This window comes from Balaenoptera musculus, chromosome 15, assembly GCF_009873245.2.
Source record: "Balaenoptera musculus isolate JJ_BM4_2016_0621 chromosome 15, mBalMus1.pri.v3, whole genome shotgun sequence".
Classification (NCBI taxonomy): domain Eukaryota; kingdom Metazoa; phylum Chordata; class Mammalia; order Artiodactyla; family Balaenopteridae; genus Balaenoptera; species Balaenoptera musculus.
The window spans coordinates 53,520,651-53,547,930 of NC_045799.1; the positions used below are offsets into that span (position 1 = coordinate 53,520,651).

At 53.1% G+C, this 27,280-nt stretch overlaps 2 protein-coding genes across 8 annotated transcripts; one reads left to right on the forward strand and one right to left on the reverse strand.

The window, feature by feature from the left end:
- Window positions 1–714: 714 nt before the first annotated feature.
- ALG1 (ALG1 chitobiosyldiphosphodolichol beta-mannosyltransferase) lies at window positions 715–12,174 on the forward strand. 2 transcript variants are annotated; one of them, XM_036826552.1, is made up of 13 exons: window positions 715–931; window positions 1,864–1,941; window positions 2,075–2,178; window positions 3,581–3,729; window positions 5,207–5,296; window positions 5,635–5,745; window positions 6,496–6,617; window positions 6,801–6,839; window positions 7,156–7,215; window positions 7,932–8,042; window positions 9,197–9,311; window positions 10,215–10,290; window positions 12,021–12,174. In XM_036826552.1, exons 1-13 carry the CDS (start codon window positions 724–726, stop codon window positions 12,150–12,152), a joined length of 1,395 nt encoding a protein of 464 aa, XP_036682447.1. In that variant the 5' UTR covers window positions 715–723; the 3' UTR covers window positions 12,153–12,174. The 2 variants fall into 2 exon arrangements, with proteins under 2 accessions (XP_036682447.1, XP_036682446.1); XM_036826551.1 differs by lacking the exon at window positions 12,021–12,174 and adding an exon at window positions 11,407–11,571.
- A 74-nt stretch (window positions 12,175–12,248) lies between these two features.
- Window positions 12,249–25,280, reverse strand: EEF2KMT (eukaryotic elongation factor 2 lysine methyltransferase). 6 transcript variants are annotated; one of them, XM_036826548.1, is made up of 8 exons: window positions 25,169–25,280; window positions 23,249–23,311; window positions 21,274–21,354; window positions 20,561–20,662; window positions 16,011–16,144; window positions 15,632–15,927; window positions 14,228–14,377; window positions 12,249–12,494 (listed from the first exon to the last, which is right to left on the reverse strand). In XM_036826548.1, exons 1-8 carry the CDS (start codon window positions 25,262–25,264, stop codon window positions 12,394–12,396), a joined length of 1,023 nt encoding a protein of 340 aa, XP_036682443.1. In that variant the 5' UTR covers window positions 25,265–25,280; the 3' UTR covers window positions 12,249–12,393. The 6 variants fall into 6 exon arrangements, with proteins under 6 accessions (XP_036682443.1, XP_036682439.1, XP_036682444.1 ...); XM_036826544.1 differs by having other exon boundaries at window positions 12,263–12,494; window positions 14,031–14,472; XM_036826545.1 differs by having other exon boundaries at window positions 12,280–12,494; window positions 14,228–14,472.
- Between the last annotated feature and the right edge of the window lie 2,000 nt (window positions 25,281–27,280).

A 27,280-nucleotide genomic window follows, 5' to 3' on the forward strand; every position in this document is an offset into this window, starting at 1 on the left:
TCTCTCTCTGTCTCTATTTTTTCCTTTCTTTTTTTTTTCTTTTTTGGCTGTGCTATGCTGCTTATGGGATCTTCGTTCCCCCGCCAAGGATTCAACTCCGGCTCTCAGCAGTGAAAGTGCAGAGTCCTAACCACTGGAATTCCAGGGAACTCTTTCTTTCTCCTTATATTTTAAATGTTTTATTCAAGTACAACATACATCCTGAAAAATGAATGTTTGCTGCTTGATGAATTTTCCCAAATGGACCACACCCTCCTTACCAGCACCCAGATCAAGAAACAGACCAGGACACCACCGCCAGCTCCCCACTGCCCCCTCCCACTCACTCCCCGACCCTCCAAGGCAGGTCACCCCTCTAACTTCTAACAGTAAAGAGTAGTTTTGATTTTATATAATGGAACCAGTCAGTATGCACTCTGGCTGGTCTCTTTTCTCAACATTATGCTTATGCGTTTCATCCAAATTGTTATCTCACTATATTTTAAATTATCTTAGAACTTTGAATAAAAAAACGTTCCTAGATCCCTACATAGTAACAACTTTACCTTAATACCACTAGACCTCCGCTCCCAGGTTGGAGGTTCGCGGGCCCCGGCTTAGGGAACAGGTAACCACGTCCCCGCCTCCCTTCTCCCCGCCCACCTAGGAGGCTCGGTCTGCGGCTGCGGACAGCTGGCCCAGCCGGCGGGAGCGCGGTCACGTGATGGTTGCCGGCCCGCCAAGATGGCGGCTTCCTGCGTGGCACTGCTGGCGCTGGCGCTGGCCCTGCCGCTGCTGCTGCTGGTGGCGTGGAAGCGCTGGCGGTGGGGGCGCGCGGCCCGCCACGTGATTGTCGTGGTGCTGGGCGACGTGGGCCGCAGTCCCCGCATGCAGTACCACGCACTGTCCTTGGCCAAGCGCGGCTTCTCCGTGACCTTCTTGGGGTTCTGCAGTGAGTGCTCGGGGGCCTGGGAGGGAGGCTGCTTTCTCAGCCTTTGACCCTCGGCTTTGACCGCCCCACGGGGGCCGAGGCGAGGACGCCCCTTTTCCCTCTCCTCCGTCGGGCAGCTCTCCGAGATTGGACGAGCCGGGTTGTGGCCTGGACAGCGGTTGCCAGGTTTCTGCCCAGCCTCTGCTGGGTGGGTCTCTAGGAACAGTCAGCATTAATCGAGCGCCTGCCATATGCCAGGACTGCGCTAAGCTAAATGAACTCAGTGCATAGTCTCACTTACTCCTAGTAAGTGGAAAGATGTACTGGAACCCGGGTGGGTGTGACCCCAGGGCAAGTGCTGGTAAGCACATCTCTGAGGCTTCTGTCAGGCAGTGTCTGAGCCGACAGGCAACTTGTCTCCTCTCCGTTCCTCACCCTCAGCGCAGAACTCTGCACGCAGGCAATGTTTCCTTTTCGCAGGATGTCCCGCGGTTTTCCCTCAGTGTGCGGGGGCAGGGGTGTCCGCTCCTCCATCTTCCCCCACTTTGACATCTTTAAAAGGTAGCTCTATCCCATGTCAGGGGAAAGAAGGAATAGCACTGGTTGCTTCTGGTCCCTGTTTAGAGTCTGCTACCCCAGGGTGAGGGGCTGGAGTGAGACTTCCTAGGGGTCTCCCTATGGTGTGATAATTCCACCGTCCAGGGAACCTAGGTCAGCTTGAGTGCCTACTATGTGCCAGGCATTGTGCTAAGTAAAAATGGCTAAGATTCCAGCCCTCCCTCTGTGGGTGGTCAGGTGGAATCTGGACAAGAACTGGCCTCATTCTCTGTTCTGGCTACTGAGGAACAGAGAGGTTCCAAAACACTCTCCCCTCTGCAGCCTGTGGGGCGGGGATCATCTGACTTTAAATTAGATCATCTTCTCCAGCACATTAAAAGGGACATTCTTTTCAGCCTCCAAACCCCACGATGAGCTCTTGCAGAGCGACAGAATTCGGATTGTGAGGCTGACAGAACTTCAGAGACTTGCAGGTAGGAAGCAGTCAACTCCCGATTTCTCGGAATCTGTGTGTGTGTGGGGGGGGAGGGCGGGGAGCACGGGGTGGGGGGATCTGCAAATCGCCAAGAACTCCTTTACTAGTGATGGTTGTTTTCTGACTTGCAGTTGGGCCCCACGTTCTCCAGTATGGAGTCAAAGTTGTGTTTCAGGCAGTGCACTTGCTGTGGAAGTTGATGTGCAGGAAGCCAGCAGCTTACATCTTTCTCCAGGTACGTGTCAGCTCCACTTCCTGCTGTGAGAACCACTGTTTTAACAGTTTTCCTTACTTTCCAGTTTAAAAAAATGTACAGATTGGTAAATAAATTGCATATTCACATGTGTGTGTATAAACTTTTAAAAACATGAGTAGGAGCCTATGGTATGTGTCCATTCTATTTATGGTACTCATCCCTTCTGTTTTTCAGTGTTTTACAGGTAGTCTTATTTTGTACTTGTTACATATCTAAGTGTTTTACATGCATTATCTCATTTAATTCTTCACAACAATCCTGAGAAGTAGGTTCTTGTGTTACCTACACTTAGAGATGAGGAAACCTAGACCCAGAGAGGTTCTGTAAGTAACCCATTGTCACACAGCTAGGAAGTGCTGGAGTCAGGATTTGAACCAGGTTGTCACTCTAGTTCTGGAGTTCCACTCTTAGACTCTTACCTTCACTGCTTCTTAACGTAGAGAAGCTCCTTCTTTTAATTGACTGTATTGTGTCCTGATATGAGATGTATCCTAATGTATTTGTTTAGTCTCATCTTAATGAGCACTCAGATTCTTCCTGATTTTTTTACTTAAAAATTAAAAAAAAATTTTATTTATTTATATTTCTTTATTTTTGGCTGCATTGGGTCTTCATTGCTGCTCGTGGGCTTTCTCTAGTTGCGGCGAGCGGGGGCTACTCTTCGTTGCAGTGTGTGGGCTTCTCATCGCGGTGGCTTCTCGTTGTGGAGCATGGGCTCTACGGGCTCTAGAGCGCAGGCTCAGTAGTTGTGGCGCACGGGCTTAGTTGCTCTGCAGCATGTGGGATCTTCCTGGACCAGGGCTCGAACCCGTGTCCCCTGCATTGGCAGGTGGATTCTCAACCACTGCACCACCAGGGAAGCCCTTTACTTTTAAAATTGTATGGTGGAGAGTATCAGTGAACATAAGTCTTTTGCATGGGTTCAGTTTCTTCCTTGGGATAAATTCCTAGGACGGGAAGTGCTTGGTCAGAGTCCATGCACTTTTAAAATGTTGTGACGTGTTACTGGATAGTCCTAGAGTAAGGTTGGGTCAATTTATCCCCCACCTAACAGGGAGGCCTCTTCCCCCCATCCTCACCACCACCAGGTATCATTAGGTGTTTTAGAGTTTCCATTCTGATAGGTGAAAAATGGTACCTCCTTGTTCCTTGAGTATTTTTTGTTTCCTTGAGTATCAGTGATCTTGGACTTCTCAGATTGGTCAATTTTCTTTTATGACTGTTTATACCTCTTGGTGAGGAAGAGGGTCTTTCTTCTGCTTATCGATTATCAAGAGCTCTGTAAAGATAATTGACTCTTTGCCATGTACTTTATTTTTGCTTGGTTTATCCTCGACCGTGGTCTGGTTTCCTTCTCTTCCTTCAAGTCTCTCTTTCCCAGAACCCTCCGGGCCTGCCCGCCATTGCCGTGTGCTGGTTTGCAGGCTGCCTCTGCGGGAGCAAGCTCGTCATCGACTGGCACAACTACGGCTACTCCATTATGGGTCTGGTGCACGGCCCCGGCCACCCCCTTGTTCTGCTGGCCAAGTGGTGAGAGTCTGGGATGAGGGTGCCGACATCGTCCCCAAACTGTGGTGGGAAGAAGGGCCAGTGCGGAGACCCGGGGAAGCTGATTCCCGTGTGCCCTGTGGGGGTGAGGGCAAGGCTGGGGAGTTGGGCTGACGCTGGTGACAAGTGATAGAAACAGGCCTGAGCAAAGGAGGGCATTTGTTGGCCCATGAAACTGAAAAGTCCTGAGAAATGGCTGACTTTGAGCTCAAAAATGGTGTCCTCAGGACCCCTCTCATGTCTCTCCACACTTCCTCCAGAGGTGTTTCTCAGGCTCTGGGAGCCCCTCGCTCTCATCCCCACCCCACCAGGCTCAGTGGAGAGAGCAGGCCTGTGGTTGGCTCCTGCTCACCTGGCGTCCTCTGACTCCCTCTGAGCCTGGGGGGCTTCAGTACCCCGTTGTCTCAGGCTTGGGACAAGTGCTCCACTGGAGAGCTGGGGTCCCAGGTGCACCCATACCAGATACCCAAATGGAAACTGGGGACTGCTGCTGGCAGACGGGGACGTGGGTCACAGTCTGCTGCAGCTGATGAGACAGGGAGAGGGAAGAAGGGCCTTGGGAGCAGGTTGGACCTGGAGGAGGAAGCAATGTTGTGTTCTGAGTCCGAGTTATACCATCTGCCTCGGTGTGGACTTGCAGCCTCAAGCCATTGGCCGGCTGTGGCGTTTCCCCTGATGGGTCATTCGTGGGTGGTGGTCACAGCAGCAATCAGTGAGCGCTTGCTGCATGCCAGGCCTCAGGCCAAGCCTTTATCCCATTCAGACTCCAGTGCTGCCCAGCAAGGGTGTCCTGTGATAGCTGTCTTTTTACAAACCAGGAAACCGAAGCTGAGAGCCCTCATGTCACTTGCCACACAGCTAATACGTGTGAGCTCCAAAGTTCCATCCCAGGCAGTCCAACTCCAGAGCTTTCTCTGCATCCTGAGTGAGGAACAGGCCATGGTACCTACACACGTGAAATAACCCTGTTCATTTCCAGTTCTTTTTCAGTCCTGCCCTGTCACCGGGGCTCAAGTCTCAGTTTGGAGCTAATCTGTTGATAACGCCTTTCTAGCATTTGCTAAACTCCCTTTGTAACACATTGGGAGCGAGCCTCAGCCCCACAGCCTTTGCAGGGAATAGTGCAGTGTGGCTGAGATTTAATAACAAGATTTTATTGTATTTCTCCTTCATTTTATGGCAAGAGAGACTGGATTTTCCATTCTGTAGTGATATATGGTTTCTCTTGAAAGTAATTGTATTTAAGCTGAAAAGCAATCTAAAGAAAGGTGTGAGGGAAATAATAGTACAGGCGGTAGAACTCAGTGCAGACACGGGGAAGGTGCCTCGCCAGTGACCTGATGTGGGAGATCCCAGCTCTGCGGCCTCTTCTGTATCAGAAGGTGTCGAGTCCCATGGGGTTGGGGTGGTGGTTCCTGGCCCAGAGAGCTCTGGGCTGACCACTGATACGTCTTTTCAGGTATGAGAAACTCTGCGGACGCCTGTCCCACCTGAACCTGTGTGTGACCAATGCGATGCGGGAAGACCTGGCAGAGAACTGGGGCATCAAGTAGGGGCCTCGGGAGGCGAGGGGTCCCTTCCAGCGCCGTTGACTCCCAGCTGCTGTGTCATGTTGCAAGGCATTGGGAGCTCCCAGGGTTCCGGGAGGTGGTTACTGGTTTGAGGAGGCTGAGGGAGGAGGAAGCTAGAGTTTCTTTTCCCAGCCAGCCAGATGGTCCAGGAAGTGTTCATGTTAGAAATTCTCTCTGTGGTTCTCCAAGTAATTCTAAAGCTTATTGTTGAGACTTGGATACCTAAGCACCCTTCTTCTTTTGGATACTTCTGGGTCTTATGTTCCTTAGGCCTTTCTTCGCCCCTCCCTAGAGCCCCCCAATGATCTCATTGCAGAGCTGTGACCGTCTACGACAAGCCAGCATCTTTCTTTAAAGAGACGCCTTTGGACCTGCAACACCAGCTCTTTATGAAGCTGAGCCGCACCTACTCTGCATTCAGGGCCTGGTAAGTCTGCTGTCTTCAGCTTTCAGCTGCCTTGTTTTATGCTCGCTGCTGACCTGGAGATCTAATCCAGGGGATGGCAAACTATGGCTGCAGGCCTGCTGCCTGTTTCTGTAAATAAAGTTTTATTGGAACACAGCACGTTCATTCATTTACATGTTGTCTGCGGCTGGTTCCACACTACAAGAGCAGAGCTGGGCTTTGCGACGGAGACCGTATGGCTCCCCAAAGCCTACCGTGTTTACTCTTTGGCTCTTTAAGGAAGCGTTTGCCCTGTACTAGGCTGTGGGTGTCCTTACCCTCCTGCCAGTGGTTCCTGACCGCGTGGCGGTGTCTGTGCACCTGTGTGTTCTCTGGGCGTGTCCCAGGGGTAAGGAGAGCCCTTCTGAGCGGCTCTCCATACAGCTGGTCTTTGTTCCTCTCAGTAACGTGGGGGCAGTTGGAGGGGTCACAGCGTCCTCATCTTAAGTCTAGGGGATGATTAGAACAGTAAGGCCCCGTGAAGGCAGGGGCTGAGTCGGCCTTGTCTGCTGTTGCGACCTCAGCACCTAGCAACACATAAATACAGATAAGAGACAAAGCAAGGTGCAGGTCTGTACCCAGGCCTTGGGTGGTAGGGCCGCCTGGTGGCTCTGACGTGGCTGCACCCCGACAACTGGGAGCCTGCGGGCCTCACTCTGGTGGCAGAATGGCCGTTTCTCAGGCCCAAGGGCCTGCTCTGTGGCAGCTCACGGGCTCTCTCTGCTCCTTCAGCTCAGAACCCTCGGACCCGGGCATGGAGAGGTCGGCCTTCACGGAGCGGGATGCCCAGAGTGGAACGGTGACCCGCCTTCCCGGGCGGCCGGCCCTTCTGGTCAGCAGCACGAGCTGGACAGGTCTCAGGACTCGCCCGGGCACTTGGGGCTCGTAGGGGCACCTGGCTGAGCCTGTGTTCTCGCCGCTGCCAGGCCTGCACCCCACACGTATTCGGGGCCTCGATGAGAAAGGGGAGCACATTGAGCTGGGTGGGGGAGGCATCTAGAAACTGGCCCGTGACACTCGGTTCTCTTTTCCCGTAGAGGATGAAGACTTCTCCATCTTGTTGGCAGCATTAGAAAGTAGGTGTATGGCTGTGATCAGGAGCTGGGCTTGTCGGGGGCTCCTGAGCTGCGGGATGCTCACCTGGCCTTGCGTGATGTCCTCGGCAGAGTGTTCCTGACCCCAGGGCCAGGGCCGCTGGGTGGAGGTGGCAGGCGTGAGTCCCCGTTTGGGTCAGCGAGTGACCAGCCTAGCTCTGAACTGCCACCTCCAGGAGAAGGGATTGCATGGTTGGGAGCAGTGCCCCCTCCTCCTCTCCCCCATCCCCTCTCATCAGCCCCTCACTCACCCGACTACATGAGCTTGGTTATCATATATTTATTTTCCTAAACACAGAGTTCGAACAGCTGATCGACGATGGAGAAAGGCTCCCTCCTCTGGTCTGTGTCATAACAGGTATCCACCTGGGACCATCCCTGTTCCCGTATTAAACGGGGCAGTGGAGGCATGTCAGGCCTGTGATGTTTGTTGTCTCGTTAATTCTCACCCCAACTCTCTGATGTATGGTTTTCTACACCAGCTTGACAGGGGGAGGCTGAGGCTCAGAAGGGCTTCGTGGCAGGGCATGGAGTCTAGACTTCAGTCTCAGATAGCGTGACCTCAGAGATACTGAGTTTCCAAGCATCTTTTTTTTTAAAAAATGAGAGTCCACTGTCCAATGTCAAAGTGTTTCCAAAGAGAGGCAGAGGAGGTTTGGTTGGAGGAGGAGGGTCCTCAGCCAGCTGCCCCACCTTGGACGCTCCTCTCCTCCAGGCCCTTGGACGCCCAGGGGCGGCAGGAGCCCACTGCTCATGCTGTGCCACCTGGGGATCTGGGCGGGGCACAGGGGCAGTCTGTGTGAGAAGCTGTACTGGTGGGCACTCTGGTGCCCGGCCAGAGTTTATCCTGGCTGTGTTCCCAGCCCAAGGCCTGCTGGGGGAACGGCCATGGCCTCAGCAGTCCAGGTGCACACCCCTTGGGGGTCGTTTCTGGAAGGGGCCTGGACAGGGGCCTGATTGGAGCTGCTGCCGGTGGGCCTTCTGCTCACGCCCTTGGAGGGGCTTCTCAGGCCTGGGGCTGGGGAACAGGGCCAGATGTGGGCCCAGTGCAGTGACTCTGGTTTTCTCTGTAAGGCAAAGGGCCTCTGAAGGAGTATTACAGCCACCTCATCTGCCAGAAGCATTTCCAGCACATCCAGGTCTGTACCCCATGGCTGGAGGCCGAGGACTACCCCTTGCTTCTAGGTAAGAGGCCTGCAGGGGGAGGGCGGGGGTTTATAAGGGAATACCTGAGGGCGGGGGTTTATAAGGGAATACCTGAGGGCAGGGGACAGAGTTTTTCTGAAGAGGGCCAGATAGTGAATGTTTTACCAGGTTCTTTTGCATATTCTTTGCTTTTTTAACCCTTTAATGATTTCAAGCCATGGTCTGCTCAGGGGCCCTACACTTGTAGGTCTCAGGCTGGGATGGGCCCTGGCTGGACTCCTGGAGAATGAGGCTGTTTCCTGGTGTGCCACCTCCTCCCTGCCTGTTTGCCAGGGTTACTTCCGAGTGCTCTTGGCCTCCACGCCCTCCACTCATCCTGCTCTTCCCCTGGGCAGAAGGGCTGGGCGGGGCTTGGGTTGGGGCCAATTCCCAAGTCTGGGAGGTACAGAGACCACGAGGTAAACAGTGTGGACTCTCCCAGTGAGGAGGGGCCGCCCTCCCTTCTCTTGCTTTGTTGACCCCTCGGGGAGGGCTTATTGGCTGATAGGTCTCAGCAGCCACTAAGCTGTCTCCGGAGTGGGAGGCGGGGAGCCTTTTTGTAGGCAGGAGCTCCAGCAGCACTGAGTGATGTGAGGTTGCTTCCTTGGCTTTATCTTCACAGCGACAGCTGGTTTTCTGTTGGGTCTGCTTTGGGTTCTTTTTCTAATTATTGTCATAAAATACACATAACAAAATTTGCCATTTTAACCATTTTTCCATTTTTAAGTGTATGCAGTTCAATGCCATTAATTACACTCAACAGTGTTTTGCAGTCACCGCCACTGTCTCTTGCCAAAACATTTTCATCACCCCAAGCAGAAACTCAGAACCCATTAAACAATCATTGCTGTGGCTTCTTTTAAAATACAGCGTGGTTAAGGAGAAAAAGGGGGTCAGTTTAAAGAAAAACACTGGTGACAGGGCAGGTAGTTTTCAGAAAGGGCCGAGAGGCCAGGAGCGGCAGGTGGGAAGCACCTCCGTGTCCCTGCCTCCTGCCAGGCTGCTCGGCCAACCCCAGGCAGTCGTACGCGGGGTTGGGGCCTTTATTACCCCCTTTCCACTCCTCCCCGCAGGCCTCGGTCCACAGTCCTGCAGGATGTGTGGTCACCGGGCATATAGCCAGAGCTGATGGCCCCCTCACCCTCGCCCTGCAGGGTCTGCGGACCTGGGCGTCTGCCTGCACCGGTCCTCCAGTGGCCTGGACCTGCCCATGAAGGTGGTGGACATGTTCGGGTGCTGCTTGCCTGTGTGCGCCGTGAACTTCCAGTGGTAGGAGCGGAAACCCAGTCCTCCCAGGGTTAGGTTCTCAAATCAGCAGCTGGGGGGGAACCAGCAGAATTGCCCGGGAGAGCTCCCTGGAGGGCTCCACCTCCCCATCTGTGCAGCTCTGCCACCCATAGGGAGCAGGAGCCCTCTGGTCCCTGTGGGTGGGCTGTGCCCCACCAGACAGGGTGGCTTCTAGTTAGAGCTCATGTTGAATAAAAATTGGAGTCTTAAGTACTCTACTTGGGGGCTTGTGCTCACAGGGTGGAATGGTGGCTGGAATTGCCCGTACAACTCACATGGACTTATTTCTCTCTCTGTCCCTTTAGTTTGAGCTCATGTAGTTGGGTTCGAATCAGTTGAATGAGTGTATTTCTGTCTCCGCTCTTCCTGGCAAAGATGGGCAGGAGAGGGCATTTGGAGACGATGGTGTTAGAAAAGGTTCTAGAAACAGTGGCCCCACCATGAGCTGAGGAGCCAGCTTCTGAATGGGAAATCCAGGATGTTGGACCCCGAGTTCAGATCGTGTTGGGATCAACCCCCTGATCACCTCTGAGCCTGCCTCCAGCAGGGTTGCCTTTTACCTGGTTTCTCTGCTGTGGAATTAAGAAAAAAAAGGCAGAACTTACCAAGAACGTTCTCACTGAAGAGAGCATGTAGCACAAAAAGTCCAAATACCCCTTTACTGTCCCTCCTTCCCCAAATTGGTTTGGATTTTTAATGTGTATCCTGCCAGTTCTTTTTTCTATTCAGACGCCAAATCTAAGAACAGGCTTCCTGAAACCAGACTGGCTGTTCCTGCCTCCAGCTTAGCCTGCGGGTGGGTGGAGTTGCGGGGGAGCAGGTGGGCAGCTTGGGTTCTGTATCTCCTCCAGGCAGCTCTCAGACCTCCCCCCATTCTCTCTGCAGCTTACACGAGCTTGTGAAACACGAGGAAAATGGCCTGGTCTTCGAGGACTCAGAGGAGCTGGCAGCTCAGCTGCAGGTAGCGTGTCTGCTCCCACACTGCGGCTTGCAGGGTTTTGGAGATTCCTTGTTCCTGCAGCTGGGTGGGTGGCCCTAGGCTGTGTCTGGGTGAGCGAGCAGCGGTCTCAGAGGCTGGGCCCCATTGGGCCCCGGGGGGATCAGGGCTCGCCCCGCCTGCCATCTGGGTTTACGGAGCTCACACCACACAGTGATGCTAGAGCCAGGTGGACCGTGTGCTGTTTAGGGGGTGATTGGATCTGAGAAGGGAGAGTGAGGAGCGAGGGAGCTTCCTGGGCCGGCCTTATGAGATGGGTGGGCATCTTCAAAGGATTCTTATTTCTTACTACAAATTACAAAAAGTAACACGTCATCATTCTTGATCATTGAGACCAAGGGCAAGAGACTTTGGAAAGGCCCAGAAAAAAAACATTTTAGACTTTGCCATAGTCTCTTGTCAGAACTACTCAACTCTGTTGTAACGTGAAAGCATCCACAATCTGTGGATGAAGGGGTGTGGCTGTGTTCCAATAAAACTTTATTTACAAAGACAGGCGGAGGGCCGCATGTAGCCCACAGGCTGGCGTCTGCAGACACCTTAGTTTAGCAGAGTTGGAAAAAACACAGGCATCACCTAGTTCTCAGCACGTGGGCAGGACAGTGCTGGGTAGAGGCCAGCTCTTGGTAGAAGGAACAGCAGAGCATTGCAGAGGCAGAGGCGGGGGGCTGCCGGCAGAGCATGGGGTGTGGATGGTGAACACTGCAGCTTGGCTGTGCCATCAGGTCGGAGCAGAGCAGGAGATAGAGCATAGCTGGGCCATGAAGGCTCCCCTGCGCCTGGTGAGGGAGGGGGCTTGCTGGGTCAGGGACATTGGGGTCAGAGCTGTTGAGAAGGGTTAGTTAGCCAGGCCTGGTGTGGAAGCTGGGCCAGAGCGGGAGTCCCGCTGGAGACCCCAGGACACTGGTGGTGGTTCTGGAAGTGTGGTGAAGGAGGGAGGGTTTTGGCAGAATGACTGGCCCGGCAGCTGGGCTTGGGGTGCAGCAGGAGCCTGGGCTGCTGGGAAGGAGGAGGGGCAGCTCGGGGTGGAACCTGGGGTGGGGGCAGGAAGCAGTGATGAGGTAAGTTCTGGTCTTCTAGATGCTTTTCTCAAAGTTTCCTGATCCTGCTGGCAAACTGAACCAGTTCTGCAAGAACCTCCGGGAGTCAGAGCAGCTTCGCTGGGATGAGAGCTGGAAGCAGACAGTGCTCCCTTTGATTACGGACACGTGACTCCTCGGGCCAACGACTGAAACTCCTGAGGTGTCCTGTGCTCGACGTCATGGAGAGACCGTCACGCTGACACTCACCCCTCCTTACCTTTCATCTTCCTCCCCAGGAGCTGGCCCACTCCCCTCCTCACAGCTGCCACTGCTGGCCAGTCCCTGGGCAAACTCTGCAGAGCAGCGCCTCCTGGTGGATGGCAGCTGAAAGGCTGGCAGTGGGCACTGCCTGGGGAATGAAGTTACTTTTAACAATCAGGAGTTTTTGTCGCCCAGGAAGCTGGCTCAGCCTGCTTTCATCTTTGGAGGATCTGAATCCCTTCTCTTTCTTCTCTTCCTGTCTTATGAGTCTTTCTTTCCCCCAGTTTATGACCTTTCTGATATTTGTGTCATCTTGAACATCTCTGCATCCTTGTTTTGTCTCCTGGTGTCTGCCTTTCCCAGCATTGCTTGGTCGTGTCCCTAATATTTTGATTCCTGCCTTGAAAACAGACTTTGCAGCCCACCGCCCTGCAAGGGCAGTCAGATGTGCCACGTGTGCAGCGGGCTTGGCTCTGCGAGGGATGTGCGTCCAGGTTGGGGGAAACATACTTGGTATGTGTTTGTTTTTATTTGCGCAAATGAAATGCTTATCTCTGAGCCAAAAATTTCATTTCTGATTTATGGTGATTTTCTTAAGAACTAAGCCAGCTGGCAGAGAGGGGTACCTACACGCTTGAACAGCTTATATTTTATTAGAACAGTTTGTGGTTCCCGATTCAGAATTTAACATTCTTCAAACATTCAAGTCCAGTGGAAGTTTTATCAGATTCTTTCCAGGACAGTGATTTAATTTTCACATTATTCTTCAAAACCATTTTTAAATCTACAGCATTAGTTTCAGAATTGCCATCTCTGAGTGCTCTTCGTAGGGAAACAGTTTCTGGTCGTGACGAGGCACTTCTTCCCACGGGATCCCAGCCCGGCCTGGAGACAGAACATATGCGTCTCAGGATGTGGGGTTTGGGGATGGGACACCACCCTATCAGTGTGGGGCTTTGGGACAGGCCTGGGGGTGGGGGGAGTACAGACTACAGATTTCCAGGCCCCATCCAGACACCTGGAATCAGCCTCCAGGGGTGGGACCAGGAATCCCATTTGTAAGCAGCTCACAGCAGCCAGGTTTGCCGCGTCTGCCCACTGGGCCGTGTGCATTCCTGGAAAGTCATGGCCCCATCTGGGTCCTCCATCCCATTACCGGGCACAGCTCAGTAGGAGCTGAGGTTTGAACCCACGTCTGCCTGACTGCTCAGCCTGGTGCCTGCAGAGGCTGGACCTGCATCAGAGGGGCTCACGTCCTCTGTGTAAGCACAGATGTCTGATGAGCCCCTGGCAAGAACTGTTTTGTCATCAGTTTTTTAGGAATGAAAAATTAGTATTTATAAGCATGAAATACTAGTCATACAGTGTGTAAGTGTCATGATACTGCCGTCTAGGTATAACATGTTAATAATAATGTTAATTGGTGTGTATGGAGTTTCCCCATATGTGTATTAACATGACAATTATTTTTTTTTTAATAAAAATGAGCTTAAAAAAATGAGTTTATACTGTATATGCTGTTTAGCACTCAGCTTTCTTAAAATACAGAGTGGATATTTTTTCACATAAGCATCTGAAGAAGGACTTCGTTAGTTTTTGAGGCCGAACACCCCGTCAGTCAGTGGGACACGCTGTACAGGGGTGGGCGCTGGTCCTCTCTGTTGGCAGAGGCAGCTGTGGGAGAGCTTTGCTTGGGGGGTGGGGGTTTGGGGCAAGCGTAGGGCTCTGCACTGCTGCCCGGTCATGTGTAGGAAACCCTGATCAGGCCTGGCTCGTGGTGGGGATTGCAGGGTGGGGGTCATGGGGTGGGGGGATGGAGAGTGGGAGCCGGCTGCCTGGCTTCAGTCCATGGGTGCCTGGGTGATTACTCAGTTGCCCTGCACCCCGGTGTTTTCACGGGTAAGACAGAGGATGGCAGCACCCCGCCCCCCTGCCCCAGGTGCTAGAGGGGCTGACGCGGGTCAGGTCTGAGAACAGTGCCCGCCTGCAGCAGTGCCAACTCAGGCAGACCCCACCCCCTTCTCTAAAGCATCCCTCACTCTTCCATTTACTGTGCGCTTGATCTAGTAACAGCAGCTGCCGTTTTCCCGAGCACACCCTTCGTGCCAGCCCTGTTCCACCTCTGAGGTGGATGTTTCTGCTGTACAATGAATGAGGACCTGGAGAGGGGTGGCCCAGCTCCACCTGGGACCCACCTCCAGAGCCTGCACCTGACTGCTGTGTGGCCAGAACTCATCTACCCTGATACCAGCTGGCATCCACCATCCTTTCCGTTTTACAGGCAAGAAAACTGAGGCCTGAAGCCTATCAAAACCTGCCCTAAACACACAGTAGGACTGCTGGTCTCAGACTTCTGAGATCACCGCGTCAGCCATCTCCTCCCCAGAGCACCAACTCCCTGGCCCTGGCTCCTCTGCTGACCTCCTGGGCGGAGGGTGGGGGGTCGTTGGCTCAGCACATTGTGGTCTGGGGCTTCCTGGCTTGTCTCCAGGGCCCCATTCTTTTACTTTCCTGACTTCTGCCTTCCTGGAGTCCTGTGTGCGGCCAGTGCAGTGGCCCTGCAGGCCTGGGTGGCAGCCCCTCAGAGTCAGCAGCCCGGCCAGGGGCCCGGGGCTCACCCAGCTCCGTGGTGAACAGCTGACACGTCTCCGGGTTGCGGATGGTGAAGGCAACGTAGGCGTCAGGAGCCCGCTGGTCCTTCTGGCAGGCAGAGAGCTTCTGCAGGACCCCGACCAGGGAGAGGACAGTTTCTGGGCAATACAGCACATCTGCGATGAAAACCCCAGGTTACTGGAAGGGGCTCCTCCAGGACCCCAGGATGGAGGCCTCTGGGTTGTGCCGACATGGGCAGCAGGGTGAAGGCCTGGAAAGCAGCAGTTCTATTAGGTTCGTGCTGTTGGACGGTAAGAAAATTACGGGGGTAAAAAAAACCCTTAGCAGAGAAAAAAAGCTGCTGAAAGACACTGCAACATGTGAAAAATATCCAGGGCTCACTGGTGTTCCTTTAAAAGAAAAAATCAATTCTCTGCCTATGGCCTGTTTAGAAGATGCTGAATGAAGCAAACTCTGACTGCCTCCGACTTCTCGTTTCCTTCCTGTGGGGGACAAGCCCCCTCCCGCCCACCAGCCGGGCCTGCAGGGGTGAGCTGCTTAGCCTCTGTGCTCCAGCCGCTCTGGGCCTGGGTCTCAGGGCCATGGCCAGGCCAGAGCACAGTACCAGCGGCCAGATGGGGCTGGGTGAGCACCGTGGAGGGCAACGGGCCCGTTGGTGCCCACACCATATGCCCCTTCCCTCAAGGGTCCCATCCTTGCACCAGAGTGGGTGGTCCCTCCTTGTGGGACTCGTTTTGAGGACCTAGGACAGAGATACACAGGCAGAGCCCTCGGCCTCAGGGACACACAAGTGTGCACGGAGAAGGAAGCAGGTGCTGACAGAGGTGGGGGCACCCAGAGCTCCTTCCCCGACCCTCGGCCTGGCCCAGGGCACGCAGAGGAATCAGGATCATGCCGTTCTTTGTGGTCCTGAAAGGAAGGCTGCTGTGGCCACTTCTGCCCCCATCTGAAGACGGGGTGTAGGTGGGGCCAGCTAAGCTCCCTTGCTTTGTGGGGCTGCTCTGGCCTATTCATTTAGGTTCTGGATGGCAACTGAGAGGCCTCCCTCAGGCTGCTGGAGAGGGACGTGAAGTCTGTCCGCTGGGTTGGGGCCTGGCTAAGACTGGTCACCTTAGTCTGGCGCCCTGGGGCCGGTTCTGTTCATCGCAGGCCTTGCTGGGAAGAGCTGGTTCCTTTATAGGATGGACCATTAGCGTGGCAGTAGGCATAGCCACTGTCTCAAATGGGAGGGCTGTGGCTTTAGGGCACCCAAGAGGCACGCTCTGTGCTTTGATGTCACCCTGGAGGCCCACACGACCCAAATCCCATCATTCCTCCCACCAGGCAGCGCTCACCGTCCCCTTCCCAGCACTGAAAGCCAGGTGGAGCTTCAGGGAGGCCACACTCCAGTGGCCTGAGCTGGGCGGTACCTGCAGCAATGACGATGTCCGGCTGGAAGGCAGCAAGCTGAGGGGCCGTCACAACGTCCCAGTCCACCCGGGCCACCGTCACCCGGGGGCTCTCTGCATCGGCGGTGTCGTGTCCTGGGTGCTGGGCCGGGGCGGTGACATTTGGCTCCAATGACAGGCCGTTGAGAAGGACGTTCCCTTGGAGCTGCTCGAGGACATGGCTGTGACAGTCGCTGAAGACGTATGCTCTGGGCCGGCACATCTTGCAAATGGCCAGGCCCGTGAGGCCGGCTCCACTGCCAAGCTCTAAGACAGTCCTGCATGACGGGGAGAAGCGGCTGTGTCTGTGACGCCCCTGTGGCAAACCTCCCTGGTGCCCAGCCCTGCACCCCCAGGTCACCTGTGAGCAAAGCCCGCTGGGTTCTCCATGGCCCACTCCGCCAGGTAGAGCGCGGCGTTCCACGTGACCAGGCCCGTGGTGCCGTGGGAAATAATGGCCGTGCTCTCGGAGAGCGTGACAGAGTTCCCGGAGGGCTAGGCAGAAACAGGGAGAGAGAATTAATCCAGCAACCAGGGCAGGCATGGATCACATAAGGAATTAGGATTTGAGTCTAAATGTGATGGGGAGCCACTGGCGGGTTCTGAGCAGGTGACACAACCCTCGTGAGCTCAATGTGTCAGTGGAGACAGAAGAGGGAAGCAACAGGGCATGTGGCGGACCCGAGGACAGTGACCCCAGAGCCTGCCTAGGAGGGAACCTGCCTGCTCCGGTAGTGGGGGTGTGAGGGCCCCGGGGCAAGGCCTGAATGGCTACTAGAAACACTTAGAAATGTGTGACAATAACAGAAAACATCATTTCAGAAATAAAGGCTACTCAAAAAAGCATGAGCATAACAACAAACCAAAACATAAAAACAGATAAACCTTAAAGAGAAACAGGAAGTGAAAAGGAGCGAAATTTTAAAAATCAAAAATAAATTAAGAGATTGTCATGGTTTCAATCGTTTCCCCCCAAAATTCATATGCTGAAGTCCTAAGCCCCAGCAACTCAAAATGTGACCTTTTTTGGAGATGAGGTCTTTTTTTCCTCTTTTTTTGGCTGCAGCGTGCAGCTTGCGGGATCTTAGTTCCCAGACAAGGGATTGAACCCCTGCCTTTGGCAGTGAAAGCACGGAGTCCTAACCATTGGACCGCCAGGGAATTCCTGAGGATGGGGTCTTTATAGAGGGAATCAAGTTAAAATAAGGACATAAGGGAACCCTAATCCAATCTGACTGTGTCCTTACAAGAACAGGACATTAGGACACACACGCGGGGAGAAGACGGCCATCTGCAGGCTGAGGAGAGAGGCCCGGAGCACATTTCCTCGCAGCCTCAGAAAGGACCAACTCTGTCGACACCTTGATGTTGCATTTATAGCTTCCAGAACTGTGAGATGATAAATTTCTGTTGTTTAAGCCACAAATTTTTAGGTACTTTTAATGAAACGAAAGCAAAGAACAAATACTAAAAATTATAATTCAAGAAAGCATTCCTGAGAAAACAAACAGATTTGAAATGAATACTGAAAGAGTATACACTACACCCAAGGTCACTGACCCAGAATGATCACAACCTCGAGACGTAGTCTAATAGAATTACTGGACTTTAAAGAAAAAAAATGCTTTGGCTATCTAAGAGAAAAGGGCATGTGACATAAAAGGGAAAGAAAATTAAATTATCCTCAGGCTTTTGCACAATGATGCTTTATGCCAAAGAAAGTGGAGAAATATATTTAAGAGACTCAGGGAGAGAAGGTGTGAGTCAAGATTCAAAAATGGCTCAATCTGTTATCAACATGCAAGAAGTCCGGGAAGGTCCATCCGATGAGCCCTTCTTAAAGAACCTCCTAGAAAATGAACTTGAGACAACCAAAATGGCTACAGAGACATCAATATACGGACCAATACAGAGACTGAAAAGTAAGAGACTACAGTATGTGCACGAGGTCGCTAATGTTTCTGCCTGTATCCCAGGACCCTGTGATTGTGCTCTGCTTCTTGGCAAAGGGACTCCGAAGATGCATTTAAGGTTACAGAACGTGACATGGGGAAATGATCCTGGATTATCCAGGTGGGCCCCATTTAATCATCAGGGCTGATGTCTGGGAGATGCAGAAGAAAAAGAGGCAGGAGGGATTTGAAGTGGTTGCTGGCTTTGGAATCAAGGGGCCATGAGTCAGGGGGACAGGGCGACTCCTAGAAGCTGAGAACAACCCCGGGCCAAGAGCCAGGAAGGAAATGGAATCTCATTCCTGCAGCCGCAGAAAACGCAATTGTGCCAACGACCTGAAGGGCCCGGAATGGTTCTCCCCCCGGGCCCAGTCCTACAGACACCCTGATTTTAGCTCTGTGAGACTCAAAGAAGAGAAAGCAGCTGAGCCCAGCAGACTTCTGACCTACAGAACTGGAAGGATAGTACATTTATGTTGCTTTGAGCTGCTGAGTTTGTGGTAATACTATGTAATGGCTCTATGATGACTATGTAGGGAGAATGAGGATGACACATATAAAAATTTACGCTGTTTTCAGTAACCACAGTTGGTGTGAGGGATTAGTGCTGTTGTTCTGAGATCGCTGCATGCACGAATAATATGGGATAAGCCAAAGGCAGTTGGGGGATATCCTAACATCATGCCCATGCTCTTGAGAACCAAAATTTCCAGAGCAGAAGAAAGGAGATAGGGATCCAATGCAGAAGAGGCTGAGTGAAAACCCTTCTGATCCTGAATCAGAAACATCAATATGGACTCATGAGGTATTTTCTCTTAAGAAGTATGGATATGTATCTCCACCCATATCCTAGCTCTGTCCATGGAAAGGCCTAGACAGCAGCAATGATCATCCCTAATGCCCAGACTGTGGTCTCTAAATATCATTTCCCACTAAAAGAAACTAGGGCTTCTTGAAGACATGGCTGATTCCAGGTCTGGGGCAGGAAACATACAAGATGAGTCTGGAAAAGCTTGACATAAACTAAAGTAAGAAAACTATGAGGTGATGTCAAAGGACTCAGAAGCCTATTTGAGGGGACTTCCCTGGTGGCGCAATGGTTAAGAATCTGCCTGCCAGTGCAGGGGATACCGGTTTGAGCCGTGGTCTGGGAAGATCCCACATGCCGCGGAGCAACTAAGCGTGTGCGCCACAACTACTGAGCCTGTGCTCTAGAGCCCGCAGGCCACAGCTACTGAGCCCGCGTGCCACAACTACTGAAGCCTGTGCGCCTAGAGCCCGTTCTCCACAACAAGAGAAGCCACTGCAATGAGAAGCCTGCGCACTGCAACGAAGAGTAGCCCCCGCTCGCCGCAACTACAGAAAGCCCATGCGCAGCAGTGAAGACCCAATACAGCCAAAAATAAATAAAATAAAATTACTTAAAAAAAAAAAAAGAAGCCTATTTGAAGTGACTCAAAATAGCACATTTTGAGCTTCAGTAACAACGCGATTTGCAATGGTTTGAACCCCTACTGGGAATGACAGGAAACCAATTCACTATCTTGAAAAGGAAAGAAGTCTGTATTCTGCCTTTCCTGTACCAGCTGTACCAGTAGGTAACCAAATACGGATGAAAGGAGGCATTTCCTTATAAAATTTCTCCAGCTAATGAATGAAAACAAAATGATAGAAAAATCACCGGGACTTCCCTGGTTGCGCAGTGGTTAGGAATCTGCCTGCCAATGCAGGGGACACGGGTTCCAGCCCTGGTCTGGAAGATCCCACATGCCATGGAGCAACTGAGACTGTGTGCCACAACTACTGAGCCCGTGTGCCACAACTACTGAAGCCCGTGTGCCTAGAGCCTGTGCTCCGCAACAAGGGAAGCCACCGCAATGAGAAGCCTGCACACCGCAATGAAGAGTAGCCCCCGCTCACTGCAACTAGAGAAAAGCCCGTGCGCAGCAACGAAGACCCAACACAGCCAGAAATAAATAAATAAATAAATAAATAAGAAAAATCACCTTTTTGCATCCTTCAATGAATTAATGAGTCTAAGCTTTAAGCACCCACAAGTGCTACCATGAAGAGGATAAAAAATAGATGATGTGCCTTCTAGGACCCAGGCTGATTTCCTTGCCAAAGGGGTCAAACAGACAAGAGTCCGAGTGAACCTGTGAATCCAGCCGCCAATTTTTCGGGAACAGAGGACAGAGGAACAAGCTGAACAGCACCATGTGTGTGTGACCAAAAGCCAGCCTGTGGAAAGCTGTCCAGGCCAAACCGCCAGGAAGAGAAGGAGCTGGGGGGACCTGCGGATGAAGGGAAATTTTGAGCCAGACCTAGTTAATGGGCAAGACTATGTCCAGAGGTGCACATGGCAGTGGTACGACCTCAGAGTGATTACTCTGAAGAGAGGGAGGGCTGGGGTGGGTTAAATGAGGGCTTTGTGGGCTGGCTGCCAAAGTCCTTAGCTAGATTGGTAGTTACCATGGTGGCCGCCTTGCGACAATTCGATAATCTAATTCTTTTGCATGGTTTTCTGTATCTTTGTTTTACAATAAAAGGTTAAAGAAGAAAGAAAACAAAAACTGTTGTGTGTAGAATGGACTTCTGTGGGGTAAGAAGCCAGGTGACCAGTGAGAAGGCCAAGCACCAGGTCAGCCTGGTGATGGTGGCAGTGGACAGTGGGGAGAGACTGCTGTCCTGTAACATCCATCCATCAAATATTTATTGAGGTCTGAGTGCCAGGTTGCTGCTGTGCAATTCATGTGTGTTACCTAATTTAACACCAGTCACCCCATAAGACAGGTGTTATTTGTTGAAGTGCTTGGTTTACAGGTGGGGAAACCGAGGCTCAGGAAGGTTAACTGACCTCGTCTAAGACTGCAGAGCTGAGGCGTCAGGACTGAAGCCACATGAGGCTGACTGGAGCCTGAATCAACTGTGTGTGTGGAGGAGGGCGCATGTATCCTACCAGCAGGTAGCTCCGGTGGCACCGGGTGGGCTCCTCAGCCGTCAGGATCTCCGCCAACGCCTCGTACAGCTCGTCCAAAGGCTCCGTGTGGATAGCTTCGTGCTGGGGGCGGGCGGGGCGAGAACTTCAGCAAGAGGATTAAGTTGACCCTCGTGAATCAAACCAAGGTTCCACCTGCTTGCTTTTACTATGACTTGTAAACATGGCTGGAGGATTTTCACCAAATTTGGAGGGGAGACTTGGGATGTGATTGACTTAATACAGATCACTTGGTGGGGGGAGCTGGGGGACCTCAAAGAGAGGTGTAGAGAGGATGAGGGTGAGGTGTAGTGCAGGGCAGGAGAAATGGGATATGTGAGAGCTGGCAGCACAGTGGGAGAAGGTGGCATTTCTCACACTCAGGGGCTCCTGGTTGGAGTGGGAAGGTTCCATGGGGGACCAGGACCACAGAGGAGATGCAGCCACTGCTGGAGACCCCTCAAAGCACAGAGGAAGTACCCTGCCCCCTCCTTTCCTCCCCCCCTCCATGGCTTCTCATGGGTGGAACCCAGCTGGGAGCAGTTGCCCAGGGAGCCCCCTGCTATATGGGGATCTGTAGAGCAGGCAAAGAGTATGGGATGGATCTGAGCTCCAACAGGCAAAGCCCACATTTGGAAAGCCAGCCAAGTCCTAGATGCTGCCTGGTTACCAGATGGACAGTGCCCATCACTGACCTTTCTGATGAGCTCTGAGAGAAAGCTCCAGGCATACTTCATTGACGGTGGATGCTTCACGCACAGAGGATGCTTCACGGTCTGTGACGAGGAACACAGTGTGGGTTGCTGGAGAGACTCCGCCTTAAGTCTCCCATGAGCTTCAAGGGAATACAGGGCAAACCCCAGTTATCCGATTCCTGGAATTCTGGCCCTGGGTGACCCTTATGCATCTGAAAGAGTTTAATATATAAGCCCTTTCCTAAAAATATTTCTCCACTACAGTGGCACAGACCATGGCAGTGTTTCTAATGCCCTTTCTGGGCAGGAACATAGGGCGTATGGACTCAAGCTAACACCCTGCTGTAGACTGAATATTTGTGTCCACCCTACATTCACATGTTGACTCTAACACCCACTGAGATGATATCAGGAGGTGGGGCCTTTGGGGCGTGATTAGGTTATGAGGGTAAAGCCCCCATAAATGGGATTAGTGTCCTTATAAAAGAGACCCCAGAGAGCTCCCTTGCCCCTTCTGTCATCTGAGGATACAGCCAAGAAGACAGCGTCTTTGGACCAGGAAGTGGGCCCACATAGGACACTGAATCTCCTGGCACCTTGATCTTGGACTTCACAGCCTCCAGAACTGTGAGACATAAATTCCTGTTGTTCACAAGCCACCCAGTCTGTGGGGTTCTGTTATAGCGGGACTAAGACATGCCCCTTCCCAGAGCAGCCAGCAGGAACTAGAGTTTGTAGTGAGGACAAATGTGGGACTGTCTGGCTCCATGGAAGGGGTGAGAGCTCCAAGTGGTATGACAAGGCAGATTCAGCACCTGCCCTCCTGGAGCTCACACCCCCGGGTGGAGCGCTGCGCTGGCCAGGAGAGAGGAAGGTGGGGGCTCTGCCTGGGACGTAGTGGAGAGGGATGGGGGCTCTGAGGGCAACACTTCGGCTGAAGCCGAGAGAAGCAGAGAGCAGGGGAACGAGTTCCAGGCAGCTGGGTACTTGTGCAGGCCCCCACCTGGCATTTTGGGAGGGAGGGCAGGGGACGGGAACAGTGAGAGTAGGGGCTGTGTCACATGGGACCTGCTGACTGGAGGGACGTGATTTTACTCAAGGGCAACAAAATGCCCACACAACTCTTCAGGGGCTTGGCGGGTGTTAGGTTTTAACCTTGGGGTGAAAAATCAGAGCAGACTGCATGACAACGGCCTCAGAGAGGTCTGAGCTCGCAGTCCTGAACTGCTGGATCTCCTGGGAATCTTCCCTAGCTTGGCTGCATCTTCTCGACACAGTGGTCAGATGGATACTCTTGGTTCACCCTCCAGACAGGAATTCTGACCCTGGGCTCTTTGGACAGGACCAGTGGTTGGAGGGGTGTGTATGACTCCCATGCATTTGTACACAAAATGTACTCTTCTGGAGCATTTTTTCCTTGGGGTAGTGTCCACACCTTTGGGTTTTCAGAAGGATTCATGACCCTTAAAAGGGTAGAGAGCCCGGATGCAGTGTGATGTACACCTGACCCACATGGCCAGGGGCAGGCAGAGTGGGACAGGCCAGGCAGAGTGGTGGTCCTTCCTCTACCCGCACCCAGATGCACCTTAGAGTCCAAACCCCACCTACAAAAAGCAGGGGCCCATCCACAACTAGAAAAGACACACGGGTGGGCAAGACTTGCCTGCTTCTTTTCCCCTTAAACGTAAAGAAAAAAAGTCTCTGAGCAGCTAGCAAATGCTAGAAGATGTTCCTACAGCTGTCATCTCCACTTTCTTTGCAGATGGTTTAAAAAAACATCCCTCAGATTCCCTCCTCTCATGCAGCTTGTTGTATATTCTGATGTCTTTATCTAAGAAAACAAAAGAGCCGGAGCTGTCTGAGGTGCTCACACCCAGATGCAGCGTCTTTCTTTTTAAAGGATACGTGTGCACCTGTTACATCTTCATGGGCAAATCAGGCCACTGATGCGTTCCAGTGATTCTATGATTCTTACCTTCTGCAAAATATCCAGCAGCAGCTCAGAACCTGACGAGTCCCTTAATTTCTCTTCTAGGCTCTATTCAAAGAGAGAGGGGGGAAGAGAAAGAAATCTCAAGAGCATTATCACAGGAACATTAAACATGCAGTGGGACATGTTGGCAAAATGCTAAGTGATCTCTCCCCAGGGAACTGGGGCCAAATGATGTGGAAGGCACAGGCAGCTGAAAGCCTGACCTTGAGAAGTCCCGGGTTACACCTGGATGAGGCAGAGAAAGAACATCAGAAGACAGACTCTTGGTTTGCATTAGCCCTGGCAGCTTAGCCTTGCCTGGGTCACAGACCAGCTCCGTGGCTGAATTGGAATTACAGGGGGAGCCACAGCATTAACACCTGGTGGGCAACCTGAAACCTTCCCATGGCAGGTTGGCTGCTTCACTGTTCAGGTCCCAGCTCCTATGTCACCTCCTTGGAAGGCCTTCCCGACTCTCCTAAATTGATACATTTCCCTGTTTTATTGACTTTCCAGCCACCATCATCTCCCCGTGTTTTCTTGCTTATTCATTTACTTGTTTATTCTCTGGCTCTCCCATCTAATCAGGGCTTTGTCTGTATTCTGCTGATCCTGGTGCCTGGCTTGTGGAAGGCATTCTGTAAACATTTGTTGACAGAATAAAAAATACTAGCTAACACATATTCATGTAATACTGACAAAAGCCCTATGAGGTTAAGCATCATTATACACCCATTTTACTAATAAGAATATGAAGGCACAGAGAGACAAAGTCACTTGCCCAAGGTCACACAGCTTGTGTGGGGTGGGGCAGGGCCAGAATTCAAAGCAGGCTGTCTGTCTCCCAGGTCTGAGTGCTCCAATGCTGCTCTCAACTTCTTTTCTAGTCAAACCAATGGTAAGAATAGTTCTCACCACATGGGTGCTGTGGGTGAGCCTAAGTGAGCACTTAGCATGGGACTGGTGCAGAGTAAGCACTCACTCGTGCACAATTATAGTCGATATGAATTGGGCCCAACGGATGCTGTCATGAAGGTTTAAATTTGGGGTTAAAAAATGTACACATTCCTTTCTGACGGGAAATGATCTCCCAGAATGCTAAATGGTTTATGTCAATGAAACACAAATGACTAAACTCCACTCTTAAGATGGGGCAGACCTGGGGAGGAATACATGTCCAAACTGAGTCATCCCAGTGAGTTCACCGCACTTGAATTATGGATTATAAAGGACGCAGTGTCCTTAGAGCCCTGGCCTTGGCAGAAAGAAGCTGCTGCCTCGGCCATGCGCCTCTGTGTGAACGGCAGGTCCCCAGGGCAGGGAAGTGAACTCTTTCGTCTCTTTCCTGGACTGTTTTGTACCTCCCTGTCTCTTCCATCAGCTGCCTCTGAGAAGGCTTTGTCCAATGCTGCTGACACAGAAGAGAACACCCAGGCCCGAGGGGTCTGTGACCTGGTCGCTGAGTTCAACGCAGCGTGGTCTCCCGCTGCCCTGAGGACGTGGGCTGTTTAAATGAGCAGCAGCAGCTGTTACCCAATGGCCAGAATAATAACTCGCTAAAAAAAGGCACAAACTGTCCATGACCCACCCAGCGAAAAAAGGAGTTGGGAGGAAACCCCGCATTCCTTCAATTCGTGGGACTCGGTCTGCAGAAACAGCGGAGGGCGGGAAGGGCCCAGGGGAGGAGGGAGCTGGGGGCTGAGCGCAGGGTGGGCCCAAGGGTGCTTAGGTGGACCTCCTGCTCCCCGCCGCCAGCCCGCGCGGGCCCCAGCGATGCCCGGGGAACCGGACGTGATGCCGGGACCCACGAGGGAGCAGTGGCCGCCGCGTGGCTGGGCGAGCAGGGGTATGAGGCCGGAGCCCCGCCCCACCGCGACCCCGGCGCCCCCTACCCGCCCGCCCTCCGCGCTCCCCACCGCCCACCTGCCAGGGGAAAGAGCGCAGGGCGCGCGCCGCCAGGAAGCGGCGCTCGAAACTTCGCAGCAGGGGCGCAGCCTCAGCGCTCTCCTCAGGCGCCATGGCGGGGCGGGGCCGCTGCGTTGCCCGAGAGACGGGGGGAGCGGGGCTACGCCGGGAGGCGGCCCGAGGCAACGCGCGGAGCCGGGGTGGGGCTTGGGGCGGGGCCAGGCGCCGCTCGGGTCCTGGGAGGCGGGGCTTAGGGAGGGAGCCGGGGTTCAGGAGGCGGTGCCAGCCGGAGGTGCTTGCGGAGGTGGGCGGGGGTGGGGGTGGGTCGAGGAGTTGCAGGGGTCCTGGGAGGCGGGACTTGGGAAAATTGGAGGCGGGCCCTGAAAGCGGGCTCTGGGGCAGATTTGGGGCCCGGGAGGCGGGGCCAGGGTCGGAAGGGGCGGGGCCAGGGCTCCGGTGGGGCGGAGTCAGGGTTTGGCGCCAGGTTCCGCCGGGCGAGGCAGCGAAGGCTCCCAGTCAGGCTAAGGGCCAGGTAACCATTCTCGCTGTTCCAGCGCCTTCTCGAGGGTCTATTTTGGCAGGGGCCCTCTGGGCAGACGCGTCGTCCCTTGGGCTTAATCCTAGCCCTCCCCCGACCCCTCTGGGACTGCGCCCTCAAGCTCAGCCTCGGGTGCGGGGGTCTCCTCAGGTCTGTGGGCCGGTGGGCTCACGCTTTCGCAGACTTTTCTCGCCTTGGTAAAAGGCACCGAGGCAAAGGTGTTGGTTGGCAAACTGCCGCGTACACGGGGGCAAGGAGAGACCGAAGAAAGCAGCAGGTCCTTCCAGGTTGGTAGGTGGCAGTTTTAATAAGTGAGGGAACTTACGAGGCATGTCGTGGGCACCGCAAGGTGAATAGATCGGTCGTCGGTGGTCCTAACCAGTCTTAACCAGCTTGAACTAGAGACAGCTGATTCCAAGTTCCTGGAAAACAACTTGGGCAAACATCTTATTGTTTAGGCTCCATCTTATTGTTTAGGCTCCATCTGATTGTTTAGGCTACATCTTATTGTTTAGGCTTAGACGACCTGCCAGTCTTTTATAGCAAAAACTAAAGCGAGCTTGAGCGGTGAAGGCAGGCAACAGGTGTGATGGATTTAACAATGATTACCCTCGATTTCATTGACCTCAATGACGTCCTGCCTCTGCACACCCTCCTGCCAGAAGCTTAACAGTTTATAGCGAGGCCTTAACGGAGTCCAGTCAGTACACAGTCCAGTATCTCCACAGAACACTGCTCTCAAGGCTGAATTTTTTTTTTTTCTTTCTTTTTGGCCGAGCTGTGCGGCATGCAGGATCTTAGTTCTCCCACCAGGGATTGAACCCACGGCCCAGCAGTGAAAGAGCCAAGCCCTAACCACGGGACTGCCAGGGAATTCCCCAGGCTGCATTCTTGAAACAGCTTCTGTTGTGGGAACAGGGGGCAGAATGTACTTCTGAGGGCGGCGTGGGGTGAGGAGACGCTGGTTGACCAGGACCAGCTCGGAGGGTCAACCGGCGGTCACCTTGTTACCCAACAGGTTCGTTTGCCAGAGGCGCAGCAAGCCAGACGCTGAGGCGCCGACGTTTGCAGCCGAGAAAGGGTTATTCACAAGGCAGCCACGTGAGGAGACGAGAAAAATCTCAAACCTGCTTCCCTGTGGCTGAGGGGCTGGGGTATTTATGGGCTAAAGAAGCAGGGTCGTCTAGGACGGGGAGGGCGTGGGGTAAGGTGATTGGAAATAGGAAAAATGTGAGGTAATGGTCGTTTCACGCAGGTGCAGCTGAGCTACAGGCATCTTCATGGGACGCTTGTCCAGAAAATGGTTAGCGGGTTCTGAGGGTGGGGTTTTTGGCCCGCTGACGTCAAAAGGTCAAGGAACGGACACTTGCGCATGCCCAGTTGGAGGGTCGGTGGTGCTAACCAGTCTTAACCAGCTTGAACTAGAGACAGCTGATTCCAAGTTCCTGGAAAACAACTTGGGCAAACATCTTATTGTTTAGGCTCCATCTGATTGTTTAGGCTACATCTTATTGTTTAGGCTTAGAGGACCTGCCAGTCTTTTATAGCAAAAACTAAAGCCAGCTTGAGCGGTGAAGGCAGGCTACAGGTGT